The following is a 26,163-nucleotide window of genomic DNA, read 5'->3' as shown; positions in this document are numbered from 1 at the left end:
CTACTAAAAGAGAGCTCAGTAATGGAGCACTGCTCTAAGCTGGGAGCCCAGATGGTGCTTTCTGTATGGGGTTGCATCCCGCTGTGTAGGTAGGTGAGTGCCTGGTGCAGGCTTATACAGAAACTGGAGGAGAACAGCATGTACACTGCAAGTTGAATTCCATGCTCTTTCAAAATCCCACCTCCTCCCATTTTCCTCCATAAAATAGGATGTCTGCCTCTCTTCCCTTTTCTTTCCATGAGTGCTTTGTAGGCTGATGATAAACTTGTAACATTGTCCATGCAGAATTGGTGAGATTGTCCAAACTGAGAAAATGCTGTAATGAAATACCTTTTCCCTGCACTAGTAATGAGGAGTGTTTCTGAGGCAAATTCCAGCTCAGAAGTAACTAGAAGTTACTCTTCCACAAGCCAGCCATGGAAGAGGTGAAAGGGACAGGGAGGCATTAAAGAAATTTTGAATATGGGACATTTGGCATTTAGTGTCTTTAGAAGGACAGTGTGTTAACTTGCTTTCTCTACAAAGGTCCTGAATTGGCCATGTTCTTGCTTCCATAGAACACTTTATCTTGGATTTCCTAGAGAACAGCTATTTTCTTCACTCAAATAGTCAATTTTTCTGAGTTCAAACCTGATGGAACAAGTTATGGACCAGATTTCCCAAACAGATCTAACAGGGCTTCCCTGACACCTTTTACAAAAAGAAAGAAAAGAAAGAGAGAGAAGAGAAGAGAAGAGAAGAGAAGAGAAGAGAAGAGAAGAGAAGAGAAGAGAAGAGAAGAGAAAGAAGAAAGTTCCTGCTTTTTCTTGAAAGAGTGGAAGTTGCTGAAGAGCGTGCAGGATATATGCCCTGACTTTTTTTCAGCTCCCATACATTCACTAATCTAGGGCATGGACTCGAGAGGGGGCTAAGCATTGCACCCCAAACTTGGAATCCCTTCAGGGGGCCCCACACGAACTAGAGTCTGTCACAAAACCTCATGTGCCCCTTCCCTTTTGGCTTATGTGGATGTCAGTGTTATGGTTCTGGTTCTCAGGGCTTCACATTCCTCTGACTTCCAGGTTCAGAAGAACAGGATCACTCAAGCCAAACTCTAGTAGAACCATTAAATTACTCAGGAATTGGAAGTGAAAATGTCCCCACCACACAGCCTTCTTACCAGTGTTTTACTGCTCAGCAGTTAGAAGGATCCAGCTTTCCGAGTTCTCACATCAACCCACCAACTACTGTTTGAACACCTAGAGTTTGCCCAGCACTGTGGTAGGTAGTGAGAGGAACCCAGTCAAGCATAAGGCACGGTGCCCACCATCAAAGAGCTTCAATGCTAGTTGGGCAAACCTAAATACTATAGGGACAGCAAACAATACCTCACAAGACCAGGTAGCTCAGAACTCTACAAGGGCCAAACAAGGAGTGGCAAGCATTCAGGTGCCTTTTTTTTTTTTTTTTTTTTTTTTAGATTTTATTTATTTATTCATGAGAGACACACAGAGAGAGGCAGAGACCTGGGCAGAGGGAGAAGCAGGCTCCCTGTGGGGAGCCCGATGTGGGACTCCATCCCAGGACTCCGGGATCACACCCTGAGCCCAAGGCAGACACTCAACCGCTGAACCACCCAGGCGTCCCCATTCAGGTGCCTTTAGCAAAAGACTCAAAATCCCATCTAGTTTGGGGCAAAAGTCAGGGAGGAATCAACTTACCTCCTGGTACTGTGCTGAGCTGGAATTTACTGTTCCAGGATACCAGACTTCTTTTATGTCAGGAATCAATTTAAGAATCAAATTATCTGGAGGGTTGGTCTATCCCCACCCTATCACTAATCAGCTGTGAGTAAAATGGCCTGAGGAAAGTTTACAGATGATAAGACCAAGATAGTCATCCCCAGGAGTATCTCAGCAGTGGTAAATCTGGTTCTTGTGCATATGCCCTGTGGAGAAAAGACAGAAATCTACTTGGGGGAGAAAATGTGACCTAGGGACTGAATTGTTACCTTTGTGTGGCATATTCCCTGTTTCTAGGGCAGCCCAGGAGACAAAGAATGTATTTATTTTGTGGAAAGGGATAGGGAGCAGGGCAAGAAACAGAAACCAGAGGATTGCACAATAATGGCATTTTTAAATCCCTCCAGGAAGTTTATGTTTCAGTCCTTTAGAAGAGCAAAGTACAGCTGTTCAAAAGGCGAGTTTACTGAGGGACCCCAGCCCTGACTCAGCTGTGTGCTGGGTTTTTCTAGGCCATACATATTGTCCCAGCACCACCGTCCCCAGCACTCGGGGCAGGCAGATCACTCTGTCTGGACCCGACCCTGCCTAAGCCTAAGCCTTCCCCTAGCAGAGACCTCAGGCCTCAAATAGCATCGAGGTATTCACATAGGAGAATCAGAACAAGAACAAAAATGAAAAGAAACCATCTGCTGGATCTCAGCAAGGTAGAGTGATTTCTGCATAGTGTGCAAACCAGACCAGACTTGCTATGTTGAAATCATTCCCAGAAGCAGCCCTTTCCTTGGATAGTCAGGGGAAGGGCGATATGATGTGCATCATCTCACAAATTACACATAAAAGTTTGGGTACAGATTTATGGTACAAAACGAAAACTGCTTCTCAGCCCAGCTAGGTGATGGGAAAAGTGTAAATATTCCCATGTGGTGCCCATTCGAAGCCTTTACGTCCTGCCACTGGCTTAATCATTGGCACAGTTTCCTAAGGCCAGGGATGATTTGATAGCACATGGTTCAGAACTCTGTCTGGAGGCTTACTAAATCTTTCTGACTGACCAAGTGACCCTTTGTCTCTTCGCTTTCTTCTGTTGGAACCTCGAGGGTGACATCCTGAGCTTTCAGCATCAACCCCTCACCAGTGATGTCACCAGTCTCTCCCTGCCACCCATCCCTGTGCGTTCCGAGTGCCCTTGCCCTTACCCTGTGTACCCTGCAATACATCTTCATTCTGTTATCCTTTGGTCTCGCTTCTCTGGGTCCACTGTGTCCAGACATGGTGGTGTAAGCATGAGGCCAGCTAAAGGCTGAAGGGAAAGCAAGCAGTGAGGTCTGTGATGAAGAACAAGGATGTGAGGACCAGATAGACCTGGGGCCTCAGGACATGCACTTCTGCCTTCCCCCAGCCCGGCTACCCGAGCCAGTTAGGCTGTCCGAGTGTGGAGATCCCCTCTCTCCAAATCTCAGTACTAACCCAGGTCATCATTCCTCTGACTGAGTCTCACTTCCTGGGACTACTTTTGGCTTGGTCAAATGGCCTTGAGTTTTCTGACAAGCTATTTTTCACCGAAGTATTAGTGACTAACTGCATTCTTCCTCTACTCCTTGAAGAATATTTGCATTTTGTCACAGAACCTTTAGAGACTCTATATCATAATTCACAGCCATATAGCTGATGGAGAAACTTTAGTCCCGCCAAGGATATACCTCAACGTCAAGGTTGAACTTTGCGAATGGTTGATTGTATTGTGCCAGTAATCTGATATCTACTGCAGCTATGCATCTGATGGTTCTTGGTGATATAACTTCGATTAGAAAGTTCTGTGAGGCAGGAAAGACTGTCTCAGAATCTCTTGGTAAAGTGTCATACCTGATGGAGTCCTAATGCAATCCCTTTCATCCATGGGGTTGTCTTCCACAACATCACTTAGGGAGGACTTCTGCCTCCCCATCTTAAGTCATCCATCCAGCCCCATACATATACCTAAGAAACAATTCTTATTCCCTCTGTACCAGTTATTTCCTAGGTTTGGGCAGGAAAGTGTTCTACGAGGTAGCACTGTTTGTAAAGGATGCATTTACTGTACAACACGGGCTCTGCAGTGCCAACGCCTGCTTTGGTTCCTGGGTTTATTCCCTTTTTTTTTTTTTTTTAAGAGAGAATGGGGACAGGAGTGGCAGGGCAGGGGGAGAGGGAAAGAGAGAGAGTCTCAAGCAGACTCCCTACAAGCATGGAGCCTGACATAGGGCACGGGGGTTGATGCAGGGTTTGATCCCAGAACCCTGAGATCACGACCTAAGCCAAAACCAAGAGTTGGACACTTACCCGACTGCACCACCCAGGTGCCCCTGGCCTATTGCCTATTTGTTTGTATGACCTTGAAGTCTCAGTCTCCAAACCTTTATTTTCGCTTATGTAAATTGGGGAGGGGAAGGTGGTTGGGTAGAAATAATATCAACCTCACAGAGGTGTTGTGAGAATTCTTCGTCAGTGTGAGAATTAAATGAGACTATCCATGCAAAGAACTTATCACGATGCCTGGTATGCAAACCTTCAATGAACGATCGTGTTGTTATTATCACTGCTATTATTATTTCTGCCACCACTAGTTACAGCCTCTCTAGTCCTGATGGCTTAGAGATGACACTGGTGCTGCTTCCTAAACTATGCATGGCACTGCCCAGGGAGTGGCCTGAGCCATGGGAGAAGCTGGCAGAACAAGTTCTTTCAAAGCAGTGGAAAGTAGATCAAAGGCAATAACCCAAACCTGGAAAAAGAATGTATTCCTTTGTTTGTTCTTTACTAGTTGTGAAAAAACTTTCAAAATGTAACATGCTGAAAGGAAGACATATGGCCGCTCCCGAGGTAACATGGTTGAGCCCCTCAGGTCTGCTCTTCCTGAGCCCAGACGGGGCTGCTGTGGGTTTCATGAATGTGGTGAAGGCTGACGGTGGTCTGTGATGATGTTGCCTCCATCAGTGAGTAATGAGCTTAGCCGTCAGCAAACACGCAGAGACAACAGAGATGGTGACGCAAGGAGCTCCACACCCAGGGCAAAGTGTACCTGTGCCTTGCTGCAAATTGCTCATCACTTAGTGTGAAATTTCATGGCACTTGGTTAGGTCTCTTGGCTGAAAATAACAGAAGTCCAACTCATATTAGCTCAAGCTAAGAGGGGCATTTCTTCTAAGATTCCACTGTGTATTGGGGAGAACCAGGCAAGAGACAGACTGATCTGGGATTGAAACCCAGCTCTCAAATTTTGCCAAAACTTATGTCTCCCCTCTCTGTGTTAGTCTTCTCTCTTTCTGCAGACTCACTTCCTCTGAGGCTTTGGTTGACACATTGGAACAACAACTCACAACATTTGTAAATGACTATGCAGCCATCCCAAGAAAGCCTGGTCTCACTTTCTCCAATTCCAGAATTCCCATGGCGGGAACTAATTGGACCAGTTTAGGCCATATTCCTTTCCCTGATTACCAGTCAGCAATGGGAAAAGGTAAAAACTTGTTAGAATAGGTTGGGACATCCACCCTCACTATATGCCACTTGTGAGTGAGCAAAACCACAGATAAGGATTATTGAAATAGGGGTTGACGAACTACATGACAAGAAACATACTGTTCATATTTGGCCCTATAACTGCATCCTGTCTACTCGCAGACTCCTCTCATTTCACCAATGATTCAGGACATCTGTCCGCTCACTGCCCTTAGCCCCTTTGTGCTGGGCAGACCCTAGCCCTAAACAAGCTGCTTGCAGCATAATATAGTGGAAATGCTGCAGGCTGTAGAATTACACAGACCTTGAGTTAAAACCCAGGTCTGCCCCTTACTGGCTGTGTGACACTAGACAAGTTACTTAGCTTCTCTGAGCCTTGGTCTCCATCACTATAAAATAACACATATCTAATGGAGTCGTTGTAAGACTAAGAAAAATAAAGTAACTATATTTAAAATACTGGGCATATGATAGATGCTCAGTTAGGTTGATTTCATTTTCTAATTAGGCTACCTAGAAGTCTTCAAAAGGGTAGAGGAGTGGTGGTAAGTGAAAAGGGAGACAGGGAAAAGTGATAGCATTTTGTATTGGGGAACTATTCTGCCGCAGGTATTTTCCAACTGTCCAGAGCAGACGCTAAATAATTTAAATGGGTCAGCTACATTGGGAAAGCCACACTTGGATAGATACAATCTCTTACTTTAGAGGCAAACCAACAAGGATCTCAAGATAGTGGTGAATGTTTTGTTTCTCATTAATTTATTGGTCCTTCATTTCTCTCCCTATACTATCGAAAGTCCACATAATACAATCTAATCACTGAGTTAGTGAACGAAGTACTATAACATTTTGTTGTTGCTGTTGCTGTTTGGAGAGGCTCTCCTCTTTGAGAATGTAGTAAGTCATTTTTAAAATATATATAAACTAGACTTTACTGAGTTCTTGTGATAGCAAGCACTGTGCTAAACTCTACGTGCATTGCCTTGTTTCTCCTATGAACTAAGTGCTATCGTCCCCATTATCCAGATAAGGAAATTGAGGTTCAGATAAGTAGAGCAGTGAGGTTACTTAGCACCCGGTAATAGAACAGGAATTCCAGCTCAATTGTGCCGTCTGCAGAGCCTGAGTTCTTCACCAAGGCACGGTACTGGTCCTCTGCACCTTGGTTTTAGTTATAAGTTTTTGAGATGGGCAACATAAGAAACGAACCTCCAGGAAAATCTGTGCTTAGAGTGTCTCATTTGATAAAGGGTGATCTCATGGCACGTGTGCCCACATGATGTTGCCTCCTGGGCTTGGGTGCAAAGCCACAGAATTATAGGAATAACAATAGCAGAACAACAGATACACTATCTCCTTGGATACAACAACTGTTCTGATGACTGACTTAGAGGATAAGAGTGATTAAGGGTTTCATAGATGAATCCATGAAAACAAACGAAACCAGAGATGGGGTCCCCTTTTAGACTGTTCCGCGTTTGGCATCTTGGTCAAGGTTGTGCTCACTGCAAGTGTCTGTCCCTGCTTGGGGCTGTGTGTGCAAGCATGAGCAAGATCTCTTCCTGCACCAGAAGGGTGCATTTGGTGATGAATCACAGTATTATCAATAACTCCCGATGTCATGAGAAGTATATTCCGTCTGCCGACCTGTGGCTGACCACAGGAACCAATGTGATCTCAAATCACTAATTAACCTGCTCCTCCTGAAACAGTTTATTCTGTTTGGCCTGCACTTCTGTGAGTTTGTTGTATTCATTATATTCTAGGCTTGTGCTTCATTTGTACCTTTTCTTTTGGAATTCCTTCCTGTGTGTAAATGGAAAGAAAACATTGAAATATTATGTCACATTTGGTTATTATCTCATATTTTTCTTTTTCATTCTCCCTCTGTTTCCAGCTCCAGGGTTCCTTGAAAAGAAAACAGGTGGTGAACCTGTCTCCTGCCAACAGCAAGAGGCCCAATGGCTTTGTCGACAACTCATTCCTTGATATCAAAAGAATCCGCGTTGGGGAGAACCTCTCTGCGGGGCAAGGGGGTCTCCAGATAAATAACGGACAGAATCAGATGGTGTCGGGGACCGTGCCCCTGGGCCAGGCCCCCCTGCGGAAGACTAATGCCCTGCCACCCCACACGCACTCTCCCGGGAATGGTATCTTTAACATGAGCTTAAAGGAAGTGAAGAAGGAGCCGGGAGAGACGCTATCTTGCAGTAAGCACATGGATGGCCAGATGCCCCAGGAGGGTATTTTTTCCAGTAGGTACGGGGATGACCCTGTAGAACAGCTGATGGATCCGGAGCTACAGGAACTGTTCAATGAGCTGACCAACATATCCGTGCCTCCCATGAGTGACCTGGAGCTGGAGAACATGATCAATGCCACCATAAAGCAGGATGACCCCTTTAACATTGACTTGGGTCAGCAGAGCCAGAGGAGCACACCCAGGCCCTCGCTGCCCATGGAGAAGACCGTGATCAAGACCGAGTATTCCCCGGGCCTCGCCCAGGGCCCGTCGGGCTCTCCTCAGTTGAGGCCCCCGTCGGCCGGCCCTGCCTTCTCCATGGCCCCTTCAGACCTCTCGGCTTCCTCCCCAGCCCCTTCTGTCCCGCAGAGCCAGGGTCAGCCCCCCACGGCCTCGGGAGCAAGCCGGGCCCTGCCCAGCTGGCAGGAAGTGTCCCATGCGCAGCAGCTCAAACAGATCGCGGCCAACCGGCAGCAGCATGCCCGGATGCAGCAGCACCAGCAGCAGCAGCAGCAGCAGCACCAGCAGCAGCACCAGCAGCAGCACCAGCCCCCTGCCTGGTCGGCCTTGCCCTCTTCCGCCGGGCCATCGCCGGCTCCCTTCGGGCAGGACAAAATCCCCAGCCCGTCTTTTGCGCAGCAGCCGTTCAGCCCGCAGGGCTCCCCTATGGCCGGGGTGGCGGGCGGCGGCCAGTCCAAGGTGATGGCCAGCTACATGTACAAGGCCGGCCCGTCCGCCCAGGGCGGGCACCTGGACGTGCTCATGCAGCCGAAGCCTCAGGACGTCAGCCGAAGTTTCATTACCAGCCCGCACGCAGCCCTGGAGCCCCGCCACGGCAACACTAAGCCTTTGTTCCATTTTAACTCCGATCAAGCAGGCCAGCAGATGCCTTCTGCTTTGCCTTCCCAGAGCAAGCCTTCTCTCCTCCACTACACCCAGCAGCAGCCGCCGCCTGCGCAGCCGCCGCCGCAGCCGCCGCCGCCGCCGCCACAGCCACAGCCACAGCCACCGCCACCGCCACAGCCACAGCCACAGCCGCCGCCGAGCTCCATTTCAGCCCAGCAGCAGCCGCAGCCACCGACCCAGCCCGCCCAGCCCCTGTCAAGCCAGCCTCTGCTGAGGGCCCCCTTGCCACTCCAGCAAAAGATCCTGCTTCAGAAAATGCAGAACCAGCCCCTCACAGGCCTGGGGTATCAAGTCTCCCAACAGCACAGACAGGTAAGACCATGAGTTTGCTCTTCCAAACACAGAGGACCGGAGACCTTGTAGCCTTGTCCTTCTGCTCTGGTTGCTGCTGCCGTTTGTGTTGGGACAGAAGCAAGACCACCAGATAGTAGTGGTCCTGTCAGATTCCCATTCACGGAAGGCCTCGTAAAGTCCGGCTCACTTGGGGGCATCTGGAGGCAAGAGCTAGTATTTCCTTGTAGAGCAGTCCTCTCATTGGGATCTGCAGTGGTCAAAGCCTCTTGCTTATTAAAAACATTGCATTAAAATTCATGCCTTTAGTGACATGTCCAGTTGTCAATAAGATACACCCAGTGTTTATTCCTCCAGTCAATAAGTCGGTCGTTAAGTCGACCTGTGTATCCTGGTACCTACCGTGTACAAGATGTTGTGATTATGCTGACAAATGAAACAAGTCCAGACATGATATTAAGAGTATTTAATGACTGGTCTACACCCACACCAACCAACTGAAATGTCCGAATGCCCAATGCCTCATAATAGATCCTGCTGTGACCACACTGGTGCATTAAATAAGACACAGTCACTGTCTGGAGAGAGAGAGAGGCTTTCAAACTCTCGTATTAATACTAAGTAGAAAGGCTGATGACATGAGAGCACAGAGGCTGGGTGTCTTACCCTGCAAGGGGAAGTCAGGGAAGTCTTCTGGAGAAAGTAACGCCCGCATTAAGTGTTAAAGGATGAAATTGTCATCACTACAAACAGAATATCTGTGGTTACCTTATATCCTGTGATTAACATAAAGCAGAAGTTTTATTCTGCCCCAGACATGAATAGTATGAAGAGATAGCTCTTTGCCTCCAGAACACATGCTAGTGAGGAAGCTCTGATCCCCAGGGAACTTGAGAGCAGAAACTCTTCCTGGAGGGAGGAAGGTCTGAATGTTGCTTCGTGCGTGTAATTTGACAGGTCTGCGTTAGTGGCCAAGCACAAAGTCAGCACGTTACACGTCAAAACAATATGTCAGGATATTAAGAAGGCACTCGGTCTAATTCCCATCACATTCCTAGAGAGGTTTACGTGGCTGCCGCATGGAGAAGAATGCCACAAGCTCCACAGACTATGGCCAAGCTAACCTTTGCCCTAGATGTATGCCAGGAGAAAACTAGGCTCCACCAGGATTTGAGAGCTCTGCACCAAGTAGAGCTTTGAGCTCTTACCTGCTTAAGAAGTATGAGGGTTTAAAAAAAAAAAAAAAGGAGGGGGTTTAATTGTAGTTGATGAAGAATGGACTTGAGTAGAGCCATATGTATATTTTACAGAGTACCTTTTCAACAGGTAACTTAGGAATCATTTATAAACAAACAGCATGGTGGAACTTATTCCTGATGACATCGGTGGGCATTTGTGTTTGGATAAATCTAGGTTCAAATTCTTACTGTGACCTTCACTAGCTGTGTGACCTCAGGCAAGTCACTGGACCTCACTAAGCCTGTATTTTCTCACCTGTAAATAGGGGTGATAATAATACATCCTAGGACTTTTTTAGAATAAAACCAAGGGGCGCTTGGGTGGCTCAGTTGGTTAAGCGGCCAGCTATTGATTTCAGCTCAGGTCATGATCTCAGGGTCCTGGGATGGAGCCCCATCTCAGGCTCTGTGCTCAGCAGGGAATTGGCTTGAGATTCTCTCCCTCTCTCCCTTTGCCCCTCCCCCTGATGGGCACACTTGCTCTCTTGCTCTAAAATAAATAAATCTAATAAAAAATGAGATAATTTTGCACCCAGAGTTTAGAATAAAGTTGGCAATTACTGTGATTATCATGGAAAGAACCATATGTGATACCAGAATATTTTTAACAAGTATTACTCTTATGTAGGAGATACACTGGAATAAGTCTTGAATTCTAACATAAATATTTTTGAAGGAATAAAGGAAGACTATCCTTCATTCTTTTATTGGATGGTGAGTGGGTAGTGATTTACCATCCCTATGCCAAGACTTCTGATCATAAAAATGGAAATAACAAATATGACATATAAATGAGAGGTAGTGTTTATTATTTACCCTGTAACTGGCTTGACTTCAGTCTCTCTTCCTTAAGGTATCTCATTTCACCCATACAAAGGAAATACCATTGTTCTCATCTTACAAGTGAAGCAGTTGAGGCACAGATAGGTTAAGTAATTTTTCCAAAGTCACACAGATAAGAAATAGCAGAACAGGGCAGCCCGGTGGCTCAGCGGTTTAGCACCTGCCTGCGGTCCAGGATGTGATCCTGGAGACCCGGGATCAAGTCCCACGTCAGGCTCCCTGCATGGAATGGAGCCTGCTTCTCCCTCTGCCTGTGTCTCTGCCTCTCTCTCTCTCTCTCTGTCTCTCATGAATAAATAAATAAAAATCTTAAAAAAAATAGAACAGATGGTCTATTTTAAAGTTTGTACTTTTAGCCACTGACTGTACAGCTCACAGGTAGGATTTATTGGGAAATGAATGACCACTTATAGACCATTGTGAAATTCTCAAAAAGAATATTTCTTGTAAGATTGAGCCATATTTACATAATCTACAGGGTAGATGAAGTCCTTTGGAGACAAATAAAATCTTAAATCTCTAACCTTCAGAGTTGTTAAAGAAAAGAATCGAAAAAGATCTGCGTGATGGTTGACGTTCCTAAGGGTAAACATCATGGAGCTAACCAAAATAAATGATTTACAACAGGAAATCTATCTCTTCAGTCACCCCATCAACAATTCTTTGGGAGCCTTCTTGCCGCGTCCAACATCCTCGGTCCTGTTTCCAGCTCCATTGCTCATGTCAACAACTGGGGCTTGGCAAATACACTCATGATCTCTTTGTCCCCACTGAATCTTCCAGAACCCAAGCACACCAGTGGGTGCTGATGGCCAAATCAATAAACATCTTTCAGTGTCTTAGCCCATATTTAACTTATTCCAGTGCATGTGACACATGATGCCAAGATAATTTTCATCTTTTCAAGAAAGCCCTTAAAAATTATAAAAGTGGCAGCAGCATTTTAAGCCAAAGGCCCCTTCTGTACAGGCTGGACATAGCTACTCATTTATAGCTTTATCCTAACTTTGTAGATTGAATCAGATTGTTCCTTCCTGCTCAACAGCTCTGAGGGGGAGGATTCTGAAATCTTGTGTCTGAGTTGTAAGCAAGTATATCCGAGCTGTATGGTCAAATAAGTGTTGCCCTCTTAAAAGCATTCACCTTCGGGGGGCCGGACTCATGCTAATAAGAGAGCTATTATTCAATACGGTTACAGAGTTTTTCTCTGGGGATTCTCTTCAGAGCTTTTAGTACATGGAGTGGATTATTACCAATGAGGTAATATTCATCCTGTCTGGGGGATCTTTGAAAACAGGCAAGATGGGTAATGCTGTTTTAGGTCAAAAACAAGGAATAATTGATAGGATAGGACTGGATTTCAAATTTGGTTTGTGAACTTTCCCTGAAGGCAATAAAGAAAAGAAAATCAATGAGTTGCTTCCCAAGATGATAATTTTGAGAAGCAACTTTCATTTGGATATGCATATTTTCAAGGTTTTTCTAATTCCTATTCTCTCATCTAGTATATTGCCAAGTATTCTCAGCTCAGAGAAGGTAGTTTTAACCCAGCTATTTATAGTAGACAGTACAAATGTGCGTTCTCATTTCCAATTAGCAAAATCTCTGTTACTCATGACTAGAACCATAGGAGGGGAGAGATCGGCAGTGAGCAATTCTTAAGTTTGTCAACTAGAGTGTTCTAAATGAAAACACTGCTCGTGATTTTTTTTTTTTCTCACTTTGTGTCAAACATAGGAAGACTCACTGTGGCTAATAGGAGTCCTTCTACCTTGGAAATGGTGGAAATCTTGGCTTTCTGCTATAAGACGGTAGATTGAATTTGTCAACAAGTTGCTTACAGTTTACACAGCAGAGTGTGCAAAGATGGCTTTCTCTTCATCCTTTGGAGCTCTGCACCCAAACGGATCTGCATGCTCAGGCCAAGAATATACTGGGGGAGGTCTGTGCCCCTCTCTCTTTATTGGATATCCATCTCTGTTCTCCTAGATGTGAATGGTGCCTGAGAGATGGATGCAGCATAATCAAATTGTTGGAGATCTCTTTATTGTTCCAAGCCTGGGGTGGTTTCAAGTAATCTGTTCTCTGGATACTGAGAGGACAAATGGTATTTGGTATTTCACAAAATGTCTTCAGTGACTCTGTCTTGCTAGTGTTTGGGGCTTGGAAAATGGAAATACCTCCTGGCTATAATTTCCTTCCCTTTCTGATTTGAAGGTTATGGGAAAGGGCAGAAGAAGGATATAATGCATGCAGTTCTGATTTATCTTCAAGTCACTGAACTTGTTTAAGGTGTGAAAGAGTTATTGGTTCACTAGGGCTTGTGAGAGTTCAATCCAGAAGCTCTAACTTCTTGAACCAAGAAGTGATCTTTGTCAGAGCTGTATAATCAGACACTTAAAAGTGTGAACTTTTTTTTCTAACATTAGATCCATGAAACTCAAGTGGGTTCTATATTTGGTTTAGAATTATCCCATCTCTAAAAATGCTGAGAGGGAACGCAGCCAGTGAATGGATGGTTTGTTATGACCGAAACATAAATTTGTACATTTCCTCTTAGTTTAAAGCCAAGCTCCTCAATCATATATTAAGAACCTCACCCCACTCTCTCTGCCTAGGCAAGTTTATCCTTCACTACTCTACATATCAACCCTTGGCGTAAATCAGGCAAGGCTAACGTTCTCCTCCCCATCTCCTTTAAGGTAATTTTAGATATATCTGATCTGAAAGATGAACACCCACTTGAGGGTGAAGGAGTCACTGGACCTCTCATATACTGACAAATCCTTATAATTGCCCAGTGAAAGTGCCAGAGAAGAGATAGAACCTTGAATTGTCTGGGAATGCCTCTTCTAGTGGGAAAATAATTATAAATTAAATGTTCTGCAACAATATAACATCCAAACCACCCCTTTGCCAGAGGCCACAGGTTGGCTCAAGGGTCAGCCAGTTAGGGTAGTTCCAGGGTTTGGGTTCAAATGTCAGAACCAGGTCAAAAGGAGTCAGGAGCATGAAGAGCCAAAGACAAGGCCAAGCCACTTCCTATACAAGTTAGGGCACCAAACCAGTCAGTATACCCAGAATCCAAGAGTGAAGTTAGGATAGAGATTCAAGAGATCCTAGGTGATCATTGCAAATGACCCTCGACAATTTGGTGATTTCCATTATGACTCACTTTGGCTGGGCTCTGCTGGCAAGAGGGACAAGGTCTGACACAGACATACGGACGATGGTCTGTGGCAGGCCAGGAACATCATGTTTGCATTTTCGTTTCACCTTTGATATTTCATCATTTATCTTTTCGGTTTAAAAGAAAATACAAATTTGTTTTTAATATTTCACCAGACTAGTGCTAGGGCTAAGATCCCGAGTGAATTTCCAGACACATGTGTTAATATGACTTGTACTGAAGAATCTTGATTGGCAAAATCGGCAGGAGGGATTTTGCATGTGTCTTGTTAGTTTCTGTTAGTTGGTTTGTTGGCTTTAACGTTAGTACCAGCTCTGTGCCACATATAAACAGCCCAAATGGTAGATGTTAATATTATCAACCCCCCTTTTCTTTTTTAAAGTGAGGGCACTGAGGCTCAGAGAGATTAAATAACTTGCTCACAGCTACAGTTAGTACCTGGTCTGATTTTAAGCCCAGTGTTAATAACTACTGTGCTAAGTTAAATAACTAGGTAGAAGCAGTTTGGGCTGTGCTAACTGGGCCTTTGCTAGAATATCTGCAATTTCATTATTGTCTACATGCCCAGTTTATTTCTACCTCGGGGAAAATTTAAGCAAATTCTGATTGAGGGAGGGATCTTGAAACAAATTCACCAAAGCTGCCTTATCTGAATCCACAGATCTCTATGTCTCCTGGTCTGCCCAACCAAGAGCCATGAACTAAAGATCTCAGGCTAACTTGGGTACTGGCCCATCCTGAACTCTACCAATAGTTTTTATTCATCCATTCAAAAAAATATTTATTAAGTGCTTACTATATGCCAAGCACAGTTTTGGACACTGATACCACTACTCAGAGTGAAGAAGATATGGTAAGGAAAACATTAAATTTAAAAATGTTTTAAAAAATCAAATACTCAGAGAGTATTTTCAAATTGAGCTGTTTTCATCATATTGCAGGCTCAGCTTATTCTTGCTTCTGTTGCTAGGCTGATTTGCTGCGGGGCTTCTTGATACTTCTGATCCCAGATAAAGATGGAAGATACTCAGGGGAGTGGTGTGTGACTTAGCTTTTAGAGGAAGAAAATCAAAGGTTTGGTTAGCTTTTTTAAATGATGAAGAAAATTCATTCACTTTTTTTGTTCTTCAACGTGAGCCATCAAGATTTAAGAACTGTCCAGGGTCACGGTTAGAGTTTCATAGTAGGATAAAACCGTAATTTGTGCGTGCATTTATAGGATGAAAGTTTATTGAGCACCTACATTGTGCCAGGAATTGGAGATTGAAAGATTACATGATTCAAAGGACCCTCTTTGCACCCGTCTAAAAAAGATCAGGAAATCATGGTCCCACCCCTCAATGAGCTTTTGATCTGAAGGAGACATCTGTCCCTCATACTTACTGGATTCTTATTAGGTGCGTATACTACAATCTACTCTGTATATAACTGAGCCCAAATCAAACAGACCTTTCCCATAAGTCTATAGGTTCAACTCTGAATGTGTTGTTTTAGTCTATTACAGAACAGAGCTCTATTTGCTGGATATTCCACTTTCATATCTGTTTTGCCCTTCTAATGTGTTAATAGCTGAGAACCCAGGAGAGTGAATTGGTGAAAAGCAGCAATTAACTCCTGCATCGCACAGTAAAGAAATAAACAGTAACAAGAAGAAGATGTTAGCCTTGGAATCATAATGCATAAGGTTTAAATCCACACTTAGGGGAATGACTTCTATTATTCTCATTCCAAGGTCTTTGTCAGTATGTTGCATCCATCAACAAGAGCTGTGCATTTAAAGCATTAGTGGGTAATTCAGCCTGTTGAATACCAAGTTTCCAAGTAGGGAAAAAGGGGTATGAGGTTAAGAAATAGATTTGATCCCAGAGATGGAAATGCAAGAGGGTTAATGGAAAATCTGACAGATATTTAACTATAATGTGCATTAATGTAGGTGACTTAAACAATCCCCTTTGCACCCATTCTAATTCGTTTTGCCTTTTCTAATCAGATGTCAGTTGTTATCAGTTTGGTAGAGGAGGGGTGGTGATTTCTTTCTGTGAAATCGAAAGGAAGCAGCAACCCATTTCACCAGTGCACTAATCGTAAATTTTCACGTTAATGGTTAATTAAAGTCAGGCCTGGGAACTTGAGACTCAGAAGGTGTTTACTATAAAGGAGTTCTCGATTTGAAACAAAAGACTGCACAAATGTTTAGACTGCTAGAATCAGAGAGATGTAATGTGAGTGAATCATCTTACTCTTTTACACTGCCTTTTAAGCAGGGAAGACCAAAGTTAAACGCACAGAGCCTCAGCAGCTCTCTTGGATACTAATTAGAGAACTCTGGCTGAATATTTGCATTTCATGCGATGAATCTGAACAATAAAGTGGCACGTTATTCTCCAAGCAATAAATTGAGTAGAGCATAATAGAGAGAAGCCAGTGTCTACTTTCCTGTGCATCCTGCAAAATGAAGTTCCAAGGTCCCCGAGGAAGAAAGAACGGGGGTGGTTGACCTGTTTCCCTTTCTTTCTGCTGCTAATTCCCTCCACTCTGAATCACTGGCATTTTCCACAGTTTGCTTTTCAAGGGAGCTGAAGTTCAGCTCCACCTTTAGGAAACATGAACTTCATAAACAGGGAACTTTTCTGGCCCTTCGTGGTAGAACCAGATCTATGTGGGTGCACACGCGAATGTGTGGGCCTTGCATTCTGGTCTTGGGCTCACATTTCTGCTCCATGTCTCTCAGTCTCTGTCCCGCGTCACCCCTCCCCTTGGCTGGACCCTCCTCTTTTACCCTTTCCCTACAGATGAGGTTTGAAATTGCATCTTTCCCCTGAACTCCTTGAGACCTGTTCTATGGCAAGCCTTAAGTGGGAGTCAGGGGAGGAGAGGACATTTAGCCACTGGAGTTCTTGTCGGCCACGAGGATGAGAGACTTTTTTCTGGAAAAGGATCATACTGGGGAGAGCCACGAAGCTAACAGGCTGGCAGGCCCATCTCTCTGTCCCACAGGCCTCTGGCACAAAGGAATGAATTTTGGATGGACATACCCATGGGTGACACATATCCTCAATAGCTTCTAACCTCTGTCCCTTCTCACTTCAAGTGCTGGCTAAACTGGCCTGCCTCCCTCTGGTCTTGCCAATGTGCAGCTGGAGTGAGCATTCTAAAATAGGGATGTGATCATGTCTGTCATCTGCCTGAGTCCCATAAAGGATCTTCATTTTCTCAGAATAAAATCTGAATCCTTATGTAGCTTATAAAGCCCTACATGACCTGGCTCCTGACAAGATTTATTGGTCTCCATCCCCAGATTTTTCCATTCCTTGACTCCCACCCACTCGTTCACTCATCTTTACCTGCCAAATTCATATATACTCTGCACTCTGGCTCCTGCCATAAAAAGTGAACTCTGATTCCTGAGAAGTACCATGGTTTTCCTTACACTCAGGTCTTCAAATACATTGTTTCTTCTGCCTAGAAAATTCTTTTTCTCTACTCTGCACACTAACCTAACTCTTTACTTTCTCAGTATGAGCTAAGACATTTCCTCCAAAAGGTTTCCCTGGCTTTCCAATCTGGATTAACTCCCATCCTATATTCTCTGGTAGCTACCTCTACTTCCTCTCTTTTAGCAGGTATCAGCCCTCATATATCTTGTTCTTGTGTGTCTTCCTCAAGTAGACTGCAAGCTACTTGAAGGCAAGGATTGAGGCCATTTTGTTCACCATTGTATTCCAATCTTTGACATGGCTACTATGCAGGAGGCATCCAAAACATATTTATTGAACAATCAACAAATGAATCATACCATTGACCCATCATCCATTCTTCTGTTCTGAGGAGTTAAGGACACCAACATACCACCCTCTCCTCCCAAGAAGGAAGGAACAGGACCTACCATTTCTACCTTCTCCCTTTACAAGTCTGCCTTTAAAACACCACTGACCATGGATCTGCACCAATGGGTCTAGTTTTCAGGGATGAAAACCAGAGAATTCACTCTCAGCTGTCCTGTGGGTTAAACCTGTGAAGGGAATTCTGCAGAGGCACTCTTGGAGCCTGGACTGACCTATATCATGGGGAATCATGAGTCAACTAAGAGAATTTTATCACTCATATTCCAAATGATTCTTTCTTTTATGAAACATGCATGGAATATTGATAATTTACCAATAGTGACCAAAGCACAATCCCTACCCATTAGTAATGGACAGAAACAGTTGATTCTATAGTATTACAGGGCTTCTAATAGACGTGTCCATAGGATATTTGGAGAATGCAAAGATAAAGCACCTATTATAGCTTTGGGAACTAGAAAAGGCTTCCTGGATGAGGCACCTTGAGGAAGAATAGGAGCTTATGAGGTGGGAAGGGAGAAAGCCATCCAGACAGAGGCTGAGCTCTTTTGGAAGACTGCAAGTGATTTAGGAAGGCTCGACTATGAGGTGTTCAGTCAAGAGAGGAGAGAGGTGAGACTGGTAAATGGAGTCAGATCATGAGAAGACTTAGAGACCATGGTAAGGAGTTTGGAAATTCATCTTGAGGGCAATAGAAAGTTTTATAGAAGGTTTTTGAAAAATGTAAAGAAAAAAATAGTATGGGTCATCTTTAAACAGAGGCATAACTTGCACCTCCTGGAAGGTAGTTGCTTAATTCAAATATAGTGAATGTTAAAGAATCAGATTTGGTCTTCAGAAAACTCACTCTCGTTACAGTACAGAGAACACACTCTGGAGGCCCAGCCAGGGACAATATCTATAATGCCAGGGACATTTCGGATTTGGAAGGTACATTCAGTGGGAGTCCAGGCAGCTCCACCCTTGCCAACCCCAGAATGTCTCTGCCCATTTCTCTCCTGTTCTCTCCTTACCCCCTACCCCTAGCATCCTTCAAAAAATAACTTTCCATCAGTAATCCTAGCCCCTCAGAATCCCATTTTTTCAATTATCAGGCTCGTAAGGTCTGCAGTCAGGATAATTGCTCTCTGTCCCTTAGGCCTGTCCCCCCAGGTGCCACTACAGATACCATGGATGGCTACCCGCACTTCTTCCTCACCTCTGTCTCTGCTACTCCCCATGTGCTCGCATTATTGCGAGCCTCCCTTTCCAACTCTCTTGTCCAGTAATGGGCTAGACAGTGTATCTAAGAAATTCTTCCTTGTTCTGTGCTCCATAGGACTGAGGCCAGTGGCTGGGGTTCCAATTATCTCTGTTGCTTTGGCCAAGCCTTCTCCCTGGCAATGCACCTTCACCCCAGATCCAATCAGTCTGTGAGGCTCTGCTCCACAGGATCAGCTCTCCTCCTTATGAATGTCTTTTGCCCAGCGACTACCTTTTCCCATCCTGCCCAACTGCTTTGATAGTTCCAAAGTGTCTTGGAACCCCAGCCTCTGCCCTAACTGCCCATGTTGCTGTAATCACCCCTCCTCAGACTGTGAAACAAATAAAGTTTGTTTTTTCCTCCTCTAGTGCCTACAACAGAGTGCCAACACTTTCAGTACCATTCTTTTTCTTTCTTTGATCCAATTAGCCAACGTAGTTGGCTAATCATTAGTTTCAGATGCAGTGTTCAATAATTTATCAGTTCAGTACTATTCTTATATTGTATTATAATTTTGTTTAGGTATCTGTTTGGTCCAGTGAACCAGGAATTCCTAGAGAGTTAGGATCCTGGACTTTCTTTTTCTTCTCTGAACTCACAAAGCATTTTGCATCTCTCATTGCATCCACTGCTTTCTACCTTGAATTATAATTAAGTCTATATGTCAACCCCTTCACTAAACTGCAAGCTCCTGGAGACTGGAGTCTGTATATAATTTATCTTTGTACCTCCAAGGGCTAACAGAGTACCTGAGACAAAGTCCCAACATAAGGAGACATAAACAGGAGAGGTGGGGAGAATAAAGAAAGGAAAAGAGGCTTCAGTGTGTGTGTGTGTGTGTGTGTGTGTGTGTGTGTGTGTGTGTGTGTTACAGTTGTACAGTCTTGAAATCAAAGGAGAAGAAATACAGTTGAGTAACTTCTGACATCAATCTGAATATAAAATGTTCATTATTGAAAATTTATGCATTGCTTACTTCCAAAAATGTAAGCCCCTTAATATCAGCCAGCCTTGGTCAAATTACTTGAATTTTTTGAAACTGAGCTGCATTATCCAGATAATAAGAACTAAGACCCTATTTCACAGAATTGTTGAAAAAATTCCATGAAATAACCCATGGGACTTCGGACAAATTATAGGGCCTGTACCTTGTAGGCAATTCACAAGTGCTGTTAGTTTGCTTCCCTTTGCAAAGTAAGGACCATCAGAAACAAATCCACTAAAACAATCCAAATTAAATGGTAGTAGATAGTTGCAGTGAATTCCAAGAACTGGGCTTCCATTTAACTTTGAGTTTCCAGGCGACTAAGGCAAAAAGAAATTATGTGGGGGATATAGGGTTGTTTTTTTTTTTTTTTTTTTTTTCTTTAGCATGCCAGTTCATCAGTGGAGGCAAACTATTTCCTGGAAATGAATTCAAAGGTACATCTATCACTGGGGGAATTAGGTAACACGATGGACATCTTCCACTGAAAATTTTGCAAAGACACCATGACACTGTTTACTTTGAAGTTTCTGGTATTAAAGCTGCATTGTAAAATCCGAGGCCAAAATATTGAATTTTAATTCAGTGAATACTTTTCCCTAGGAAGCTGAGATAATGAAATACAGATGTAATGTCTTCTGAAGCTCTGTATCAATGGTTTTTGCAATTCATTTTAGCGAGAATACGTCTCTCCTCCCCTCCCCCTTTCAAGGTTTCCCTGAGACACCTCCCTGGAACTTAGATTCCTTCAGGACAGTCTCAAACCAGGGTTGAGGCTTATCCCAACAGAGAGTTTCGAGATTATGCAGATACGCGCAATGAAAATTCCCATTAAACTGCCTCACTCAAATCTCAGTGTCTTACATGAGGCTTTGGCAAACCCGTGCATTGTGTAAAGTAGATGAGACCTGTGGAATGTCTGTCTACCTCAGAATCAGATTTCAAGGAGTTTCAAAAATCCTTTTAAGCTATAATCTTATCCCTCCATATAGAATAAAACTGTAAACTTCAGTTGTGACCACCTCTGTTCACCAGACCAAGCTCATTAAAAAATCACCGTGAAAATATTCAGCAATTGGTATAGCTATTTATCAACAAATATTTAAACACTTCTTGTACACAGAAAACTATGCCAGTTGCTGTAAGAAATATACTGAATGGGGTGTGCTGTGTGGTGGGGGCCGCATGGGAATAAGAAATAGAAGCCAAAGATTCTGGACACAGACTTGTTGCAGAGTATTTTACCTTTAGTAATTAGGCTTTGCTTGCTCCCTTTGCTACAATTTTATTCTATAATCCTGAATTTTATGACTCTAAAATGCAACTACTGTCCTCATCTTTAAATTTGTTATTTTTGTCAGAGTAGCACAGACAAATAATTTAAAAAGCCAAGTAGTGCTAAAAGGTGAAAGCTATTCCTTATTCCATAGGCACCCCCTACCTTCACCCCTCACCCTAAAGGAAACCGCGCTCATCATTTTTAATTTCTTCTTCCGATTGTTACCATCTGATCACTAAATGTACGTGTGCGTGCCTCAGACCTCTTGATTTGTTCCTTTTAAGCAGTGTCTGTTACATCTTATGCAATAGATGAAGATTTTAGTCTTTCTGTCTCCCCCTTCACCCTCACAAGGTATGTCAAAAATTTGCCTAAGTCCACATCAGTGTTTCCAGAAGTGCGAAGATGTAAGTAGTGTTTACAGCCAAGACAAGCCAGAGTACTATAACCATAATTCCTCTGAAGGAGCTCAGTGTCTAACTTTGCCTTTCATTTGTGAAGTTTCTTTGACTCTGGCTATGTCTTCTCATACCATCCAAGAGCTCCGTGAAACACCTGTAATTCCTGTTAGATCATCTCTTCATTGTTTCTTTTCCTGGACACATCTCTCCAGGAGCCCTCTCTCTGCACCAACCATCCCAATGGAGTTGTCTAGGCCCACAGATAGTGCTGTCATCCTAGGACTTCCTGCCTCCATCCTGGGCATGTTTTCATTTCTTTCCTTTCTCAGAGTCCCTGTTTCTGGGTCCCATGGGTTGCTCTGTTTGCTTATTTAACCTCTCATTCTGGTGGACGAGATCTGCTGAGAGCTTCCTGACAAAGGATATGTGAAAGGTAAAATGCTGAAACCTTCAGAGACATCATAACTCATTTGAGACAATAAGAAAAAACTCAAAGCATCAAGAAAGAACACTCAAACATACACAATGCCCTCATAGGTCCATTTGGTGCTACAGAGTGTGCAAAGAAGGGATGAGAAAGGAAGCTTCATTTATTGAGCACCTACAATGAATGGGCTAATTGATTTTTCCATGACTTTCCTAAGAAATAGGCCTCATTATCTCCTCTTGATCTATGAAGAAATCAAGAGCAGATTACCTAGTCATTGGCCTAAATCACACAGCTATCAGGTGGCAGAACTGGAATTCAGATCGCGTTTGTCTGCTTCTAGCCATGCTCCACACACTCTCTCTCAGCCAAAAAGCATAAATGCACAATCTTGCCCCCAGGACTTTGTTCAACCATGTCTTTAATCCAAATCAGACATGCACTTTTTAAAGCAGGTCAGACATTTGCTACTTTCTAGCCCACTATACTACCCTCTTACTGTGTGTGTGTGTATAATTTAATTCTGGCTAATAGTTCCATGTACGTACATCAAGTTTTGTTATAATTTTTCTGTGAAATTCTGGAACAGAGCTATTTCCAAAAAAGATTTCGAATCTTGATCCACTCTATTTATTAGGGATTAGGCAGTTACAGTCTGATCTGGTTACAACTTAAAATGTGTTCATGGTTTTGCCCTTCTCCCTGGTGGATTTGGGATTCTATGCCAGTCAGTTCATTTGCTGACATTTTTATCACATTTAGATCCTGCCTTAGGGACATTCAGGATTAGTGGTGGGGAATGGCTCCTGGCTGTGTCCTATATACACCAGCAGATTTCTCCAAGCTCTCTTCCCCTGAAATCTGTATTGGTATCTCTCTCCAAAACAAAACAAAACAAAACAAAACAAAACAAGACAGTAAGTCCAAGGGGTAAAAAAAATAGAAAAGGATTTAAAAATGAATGAAAGAGGATAAAATTATTGTATTTTTATAGATCAATTACTGACCAATGTGCCAATAAACAAATAAGATTGATGCATTTCCTTCACATCAGTGCAGTTGAAGCCCTCCGACAGCTTTTCTCAGCCAGGGGCCTTGACACATCAGACACCCGTCTCTGTAAGCGAGCGGGGCTAACTTCGTAGCCTGCTGCCAGACTGCAGCTTGGGAACCATCCCCCTGCCTTCTCTGGTAGTGTCTTGGTTAGGGCCCCAGTATCACTGCTCCCAGAAGCAGAAACACAAACCCTTTCCTACAGTTAGAGATCAGAAGTGAGCAACCGTCCTCTGGGCAGTCTTTACTTTGGAGAACTGGGTTCTCAAAGTTCATTTCTAATTTGGTGCTTTGGCACTGCCGGTACATTTTGTCCATAGGACCAGTTTCAAGAAGGTTTATCATGTCCTCGGGGCTAGCCTATCCAAAATCTATATGACTCATCTGGACACTGAGCTGTGAGAGTACTGACAGCGATTTCTGTCAAGGAAAAAAGAACTGTTCAGCGTACATTGATCCACCAGGGGTGGAATCAGGAATACAGCCTATTTAGTGAAACAGAGAATCACTGTGCAAGAAAGAAATGTGAGTCCCACATGTACACAGATCACTTTGCTATGAAAACCGCAGAGAAGGGGCTTCCACTTCCTCCTGGCTCCGGGACCTGAATGGGAATACCAGGAGCGTTTTTGGCTAGACCTTGGGAAGCAGGCCTTCAGACCAAAGAAAAAGGGAAAGTGAGAATCACCTGAACATCACCAGTTAAGGAGTACAGAACTCTTCCTTTCCGGTGGTCATTTATAGGTATTTATAGATTGGGGGCCACCTGCACACTTATCCATGTTTATGCCTATCCACACCAGTTTTGTGGACTGAGGTTTATTGCTCTGATTTATCAAGATAAAAAGGTTGTGAGCCATCAGTTCCATTTCCAGTCTATAAAGTGCACCAGGCAGGGGCGCCTGGGTGACTCAGTGGTTGAGTGTCTGATCCTGAGGTCCAGGATCGAGTCCTGCATTGGGCTCCCTGCAGGGAGCCTGCTTCTCCCTCTGCCTGTGCCTCTACCTCTCTATCTCTCTCATGAGTGAATAAATAAAATCTTTTAAAAATAAAAATAAATAAATAAAAAATATAAATAAATAAATAAATAAATAAATAAATAAATAAATAAATAGCATCAGGCAGTAAAGGACTGGCCAGCAGGGCAGCCAGGCCCAGTGGCCTTAATAGGCCATGCTCTGGACTCCACCCCAGCCTTGGGAGGCAGGACTTGGTAGTGGAGGCTGTGTTTTGCATATGTGAATATGGCCCACAAAACTATTTGCTCCTTTTACTGCAATTACAGCCATGATGATTCCTAAAATAAAGTTTTGAACCATGTGTGTGATGAAACTGAAATTGTCTACATAGTCAAAGTCAGAGAGAGAGCCTGAGGGTCAGAAAAATGGGATAGAAAGTAGGAAAGAGTGATCCCAAGGGAGAAATGAAAGGAAATTTGGGCCAAAAAAATGCATTTCTGACCATCTCTTCTGCTGTATAAAGATACTTTATAAGGCAATTTAAACTCTGACAATTTGCCGATTTCTGCTTGCAAATACAGATGAAGCCAACCATTCTCACAAATTTCTCCATTTGTTTTTCCTCCTCATGTTTCATTCAATTTTGGGGAGAAAGGGGTGGCTATTGTGAAATTCTTTCACGTTTCTCTGAATGCTTGAGATAGGGTCAGATCTAAATGGGTGCATGGATCCCAAGGCCTAAATGTCAGCCTGCATTTGGACAGTTTTGATATGTAATGCACTGCCAACATTCATTTATGTAGAGCAGCAAGAGAACTGAGCCATATGCTGGTGAAGATTTAGGTGAACCTCATTTTTCCCATACTCAGAGGTAGGAAGTTTCTAATCTGTGTGATTTGGGGAATATTGCAGACCTCTCACAGTCCATCTTGGCTGCACACATTCTCCAAGGAAGCCAGATGTAAATGGGTGAGAACCTCGCCAAGCTGTTCCTTGGGAGTATAAGGGCAGCCCTAACTTCCATGGGAATGGGATTCTCTGCCAAATTCAGATGCCGAAGGGTTCCCTCAGGGACCACGGCCCATCTTAAATGGAGGAAGTTGCTGTGAGAAGTTAAGCAGGAAGTTCTAAAGGACTGTGCTTATGTGTGTGTGTGTATGTGCGTGTGTTGGTGCGCGTGCGCGCGCAAGCACATGCCAGCAAAAAGAGATAAGCCCTCTGTCACTGTTTGCATTATATACATGTGGAGTTTAAAATTTCAGGGAGATAAAACAGTAAACAGAAAAGGAGGGGAGCTTGTTTACCTCTCCAAGGAAGACTAGAGTTCCTATTCATGCATACATTACAAGAGGCACACCATTCGTACGTCCAGGTTTGGTACATTTGTCTTTCTCCCCAAAATGTCTTTGAGACTGCTTGGATGGTGATTCAGATGACTGTGAGGGTCACATCTCTCAGCAATAGAGTCAGAATAACTTTCAGTGGTAACTCTTTTAAAATGAAGAATTTCTTTGCCTCCTCATTGCCTTGGGGTAGGAAAGAGGAGAATTTATTCACAAATAGGTCCTAGAAGTGGAAATAAGGGAGCCCCATAGCAGGGCCAACAAGGTTCTCTTCAGTATCCAAGTGTAGGGTTGCATGCGAACATTGCACAAGGCCATATAGCTCAGACCTACAAGCATGTGATCAACGTGAAAGTTACTACCAGAACTGAGCACTAAAAGTAAAAACATTTTTCACATCGACCATGGTAGCAGATGACACACTGAACTGTATCTTCCTAGCCACAGACCTCACCCGTTTTTCCAGTAACCTGAAAAGACAAAGAAAAAGAGAATTTGGGAAACTCCTGCTCATCAGTCAGGTTTCCCCTTAAACGTCACTTCCTTTAGGAAGCTGGTCAGACAGATCCGCCCCCACCTGACTTCCCCTCACTCAGCTCTTCTTGCTCTTTATGTTACGCCTTCCAGAATTATTTGTCTTCTTCCCTGGACAGTCTTCACCTCTTATCACCCCCTGTAGGCAGCACAATCCCCAGC

At 43.7% G+C, this 26,163-nt stretch overlaps 1 protein-coding gene and 1 long non-coding RNA gene across 4 annotated transcripts in view; one reads left to right on the top strand and one right to left on the bottom strand.

Moving 5' to 3' along the window:
- LOC140615211 (uncharacterized) overlaps positions 1-1,966 on the bottom strand; it is a 41,748-nt gene extending 39,782 nt beyond the window's left edge. Inside the window, exon 1 of the long non-coding RNA XR_012016006.1 lies at positions 1,701-1,966. This is a non-coding gene — a long non-coding RNA (uncharacterized lncRNA). The remainder of the gene's footprint in view (positions 1-1,700) is intronic.
- Positions 1-26,163, top strand: part of MAML2 (mastermind like transcriptional coactivator 2) — a 344,064-nt gene that overhangs the window by 225,697 nt on the left and 92,204 nt on the right. For all 3 annotated transcript variants that reach the window (XM_072795092.1, XM_072795091.1, XM_072795093.1), the window contains one exon: positions 7,120-8,682. In XM_072795092.1, coding sequence (XP_072651193.1) covers positions 7,120-8,682 — 1,563 coding nt within the window. The remainder of the gene's footprint in view (positions 1-7,119; positions 8,683-26,163) is intronic.

Source organism: Canis lupus, chromosome 23 (assembly GCF_048164855.1).
Source record: "Canis lupus baileyi chromosome 23, mCanLup2.hap1, whole genome shotgun sequence".
Taxonomy (NCBI): Eukaryota; Metazoa; Chordata; class Mammalia; order Carnivora; family Canidae; genus Canis; species Canis lupus.
The sequence above is the reverse complement of the archived record's forward strand: the minus strand, read 5'-3'. Positions and strand labels throughout refer to the sequence as shown.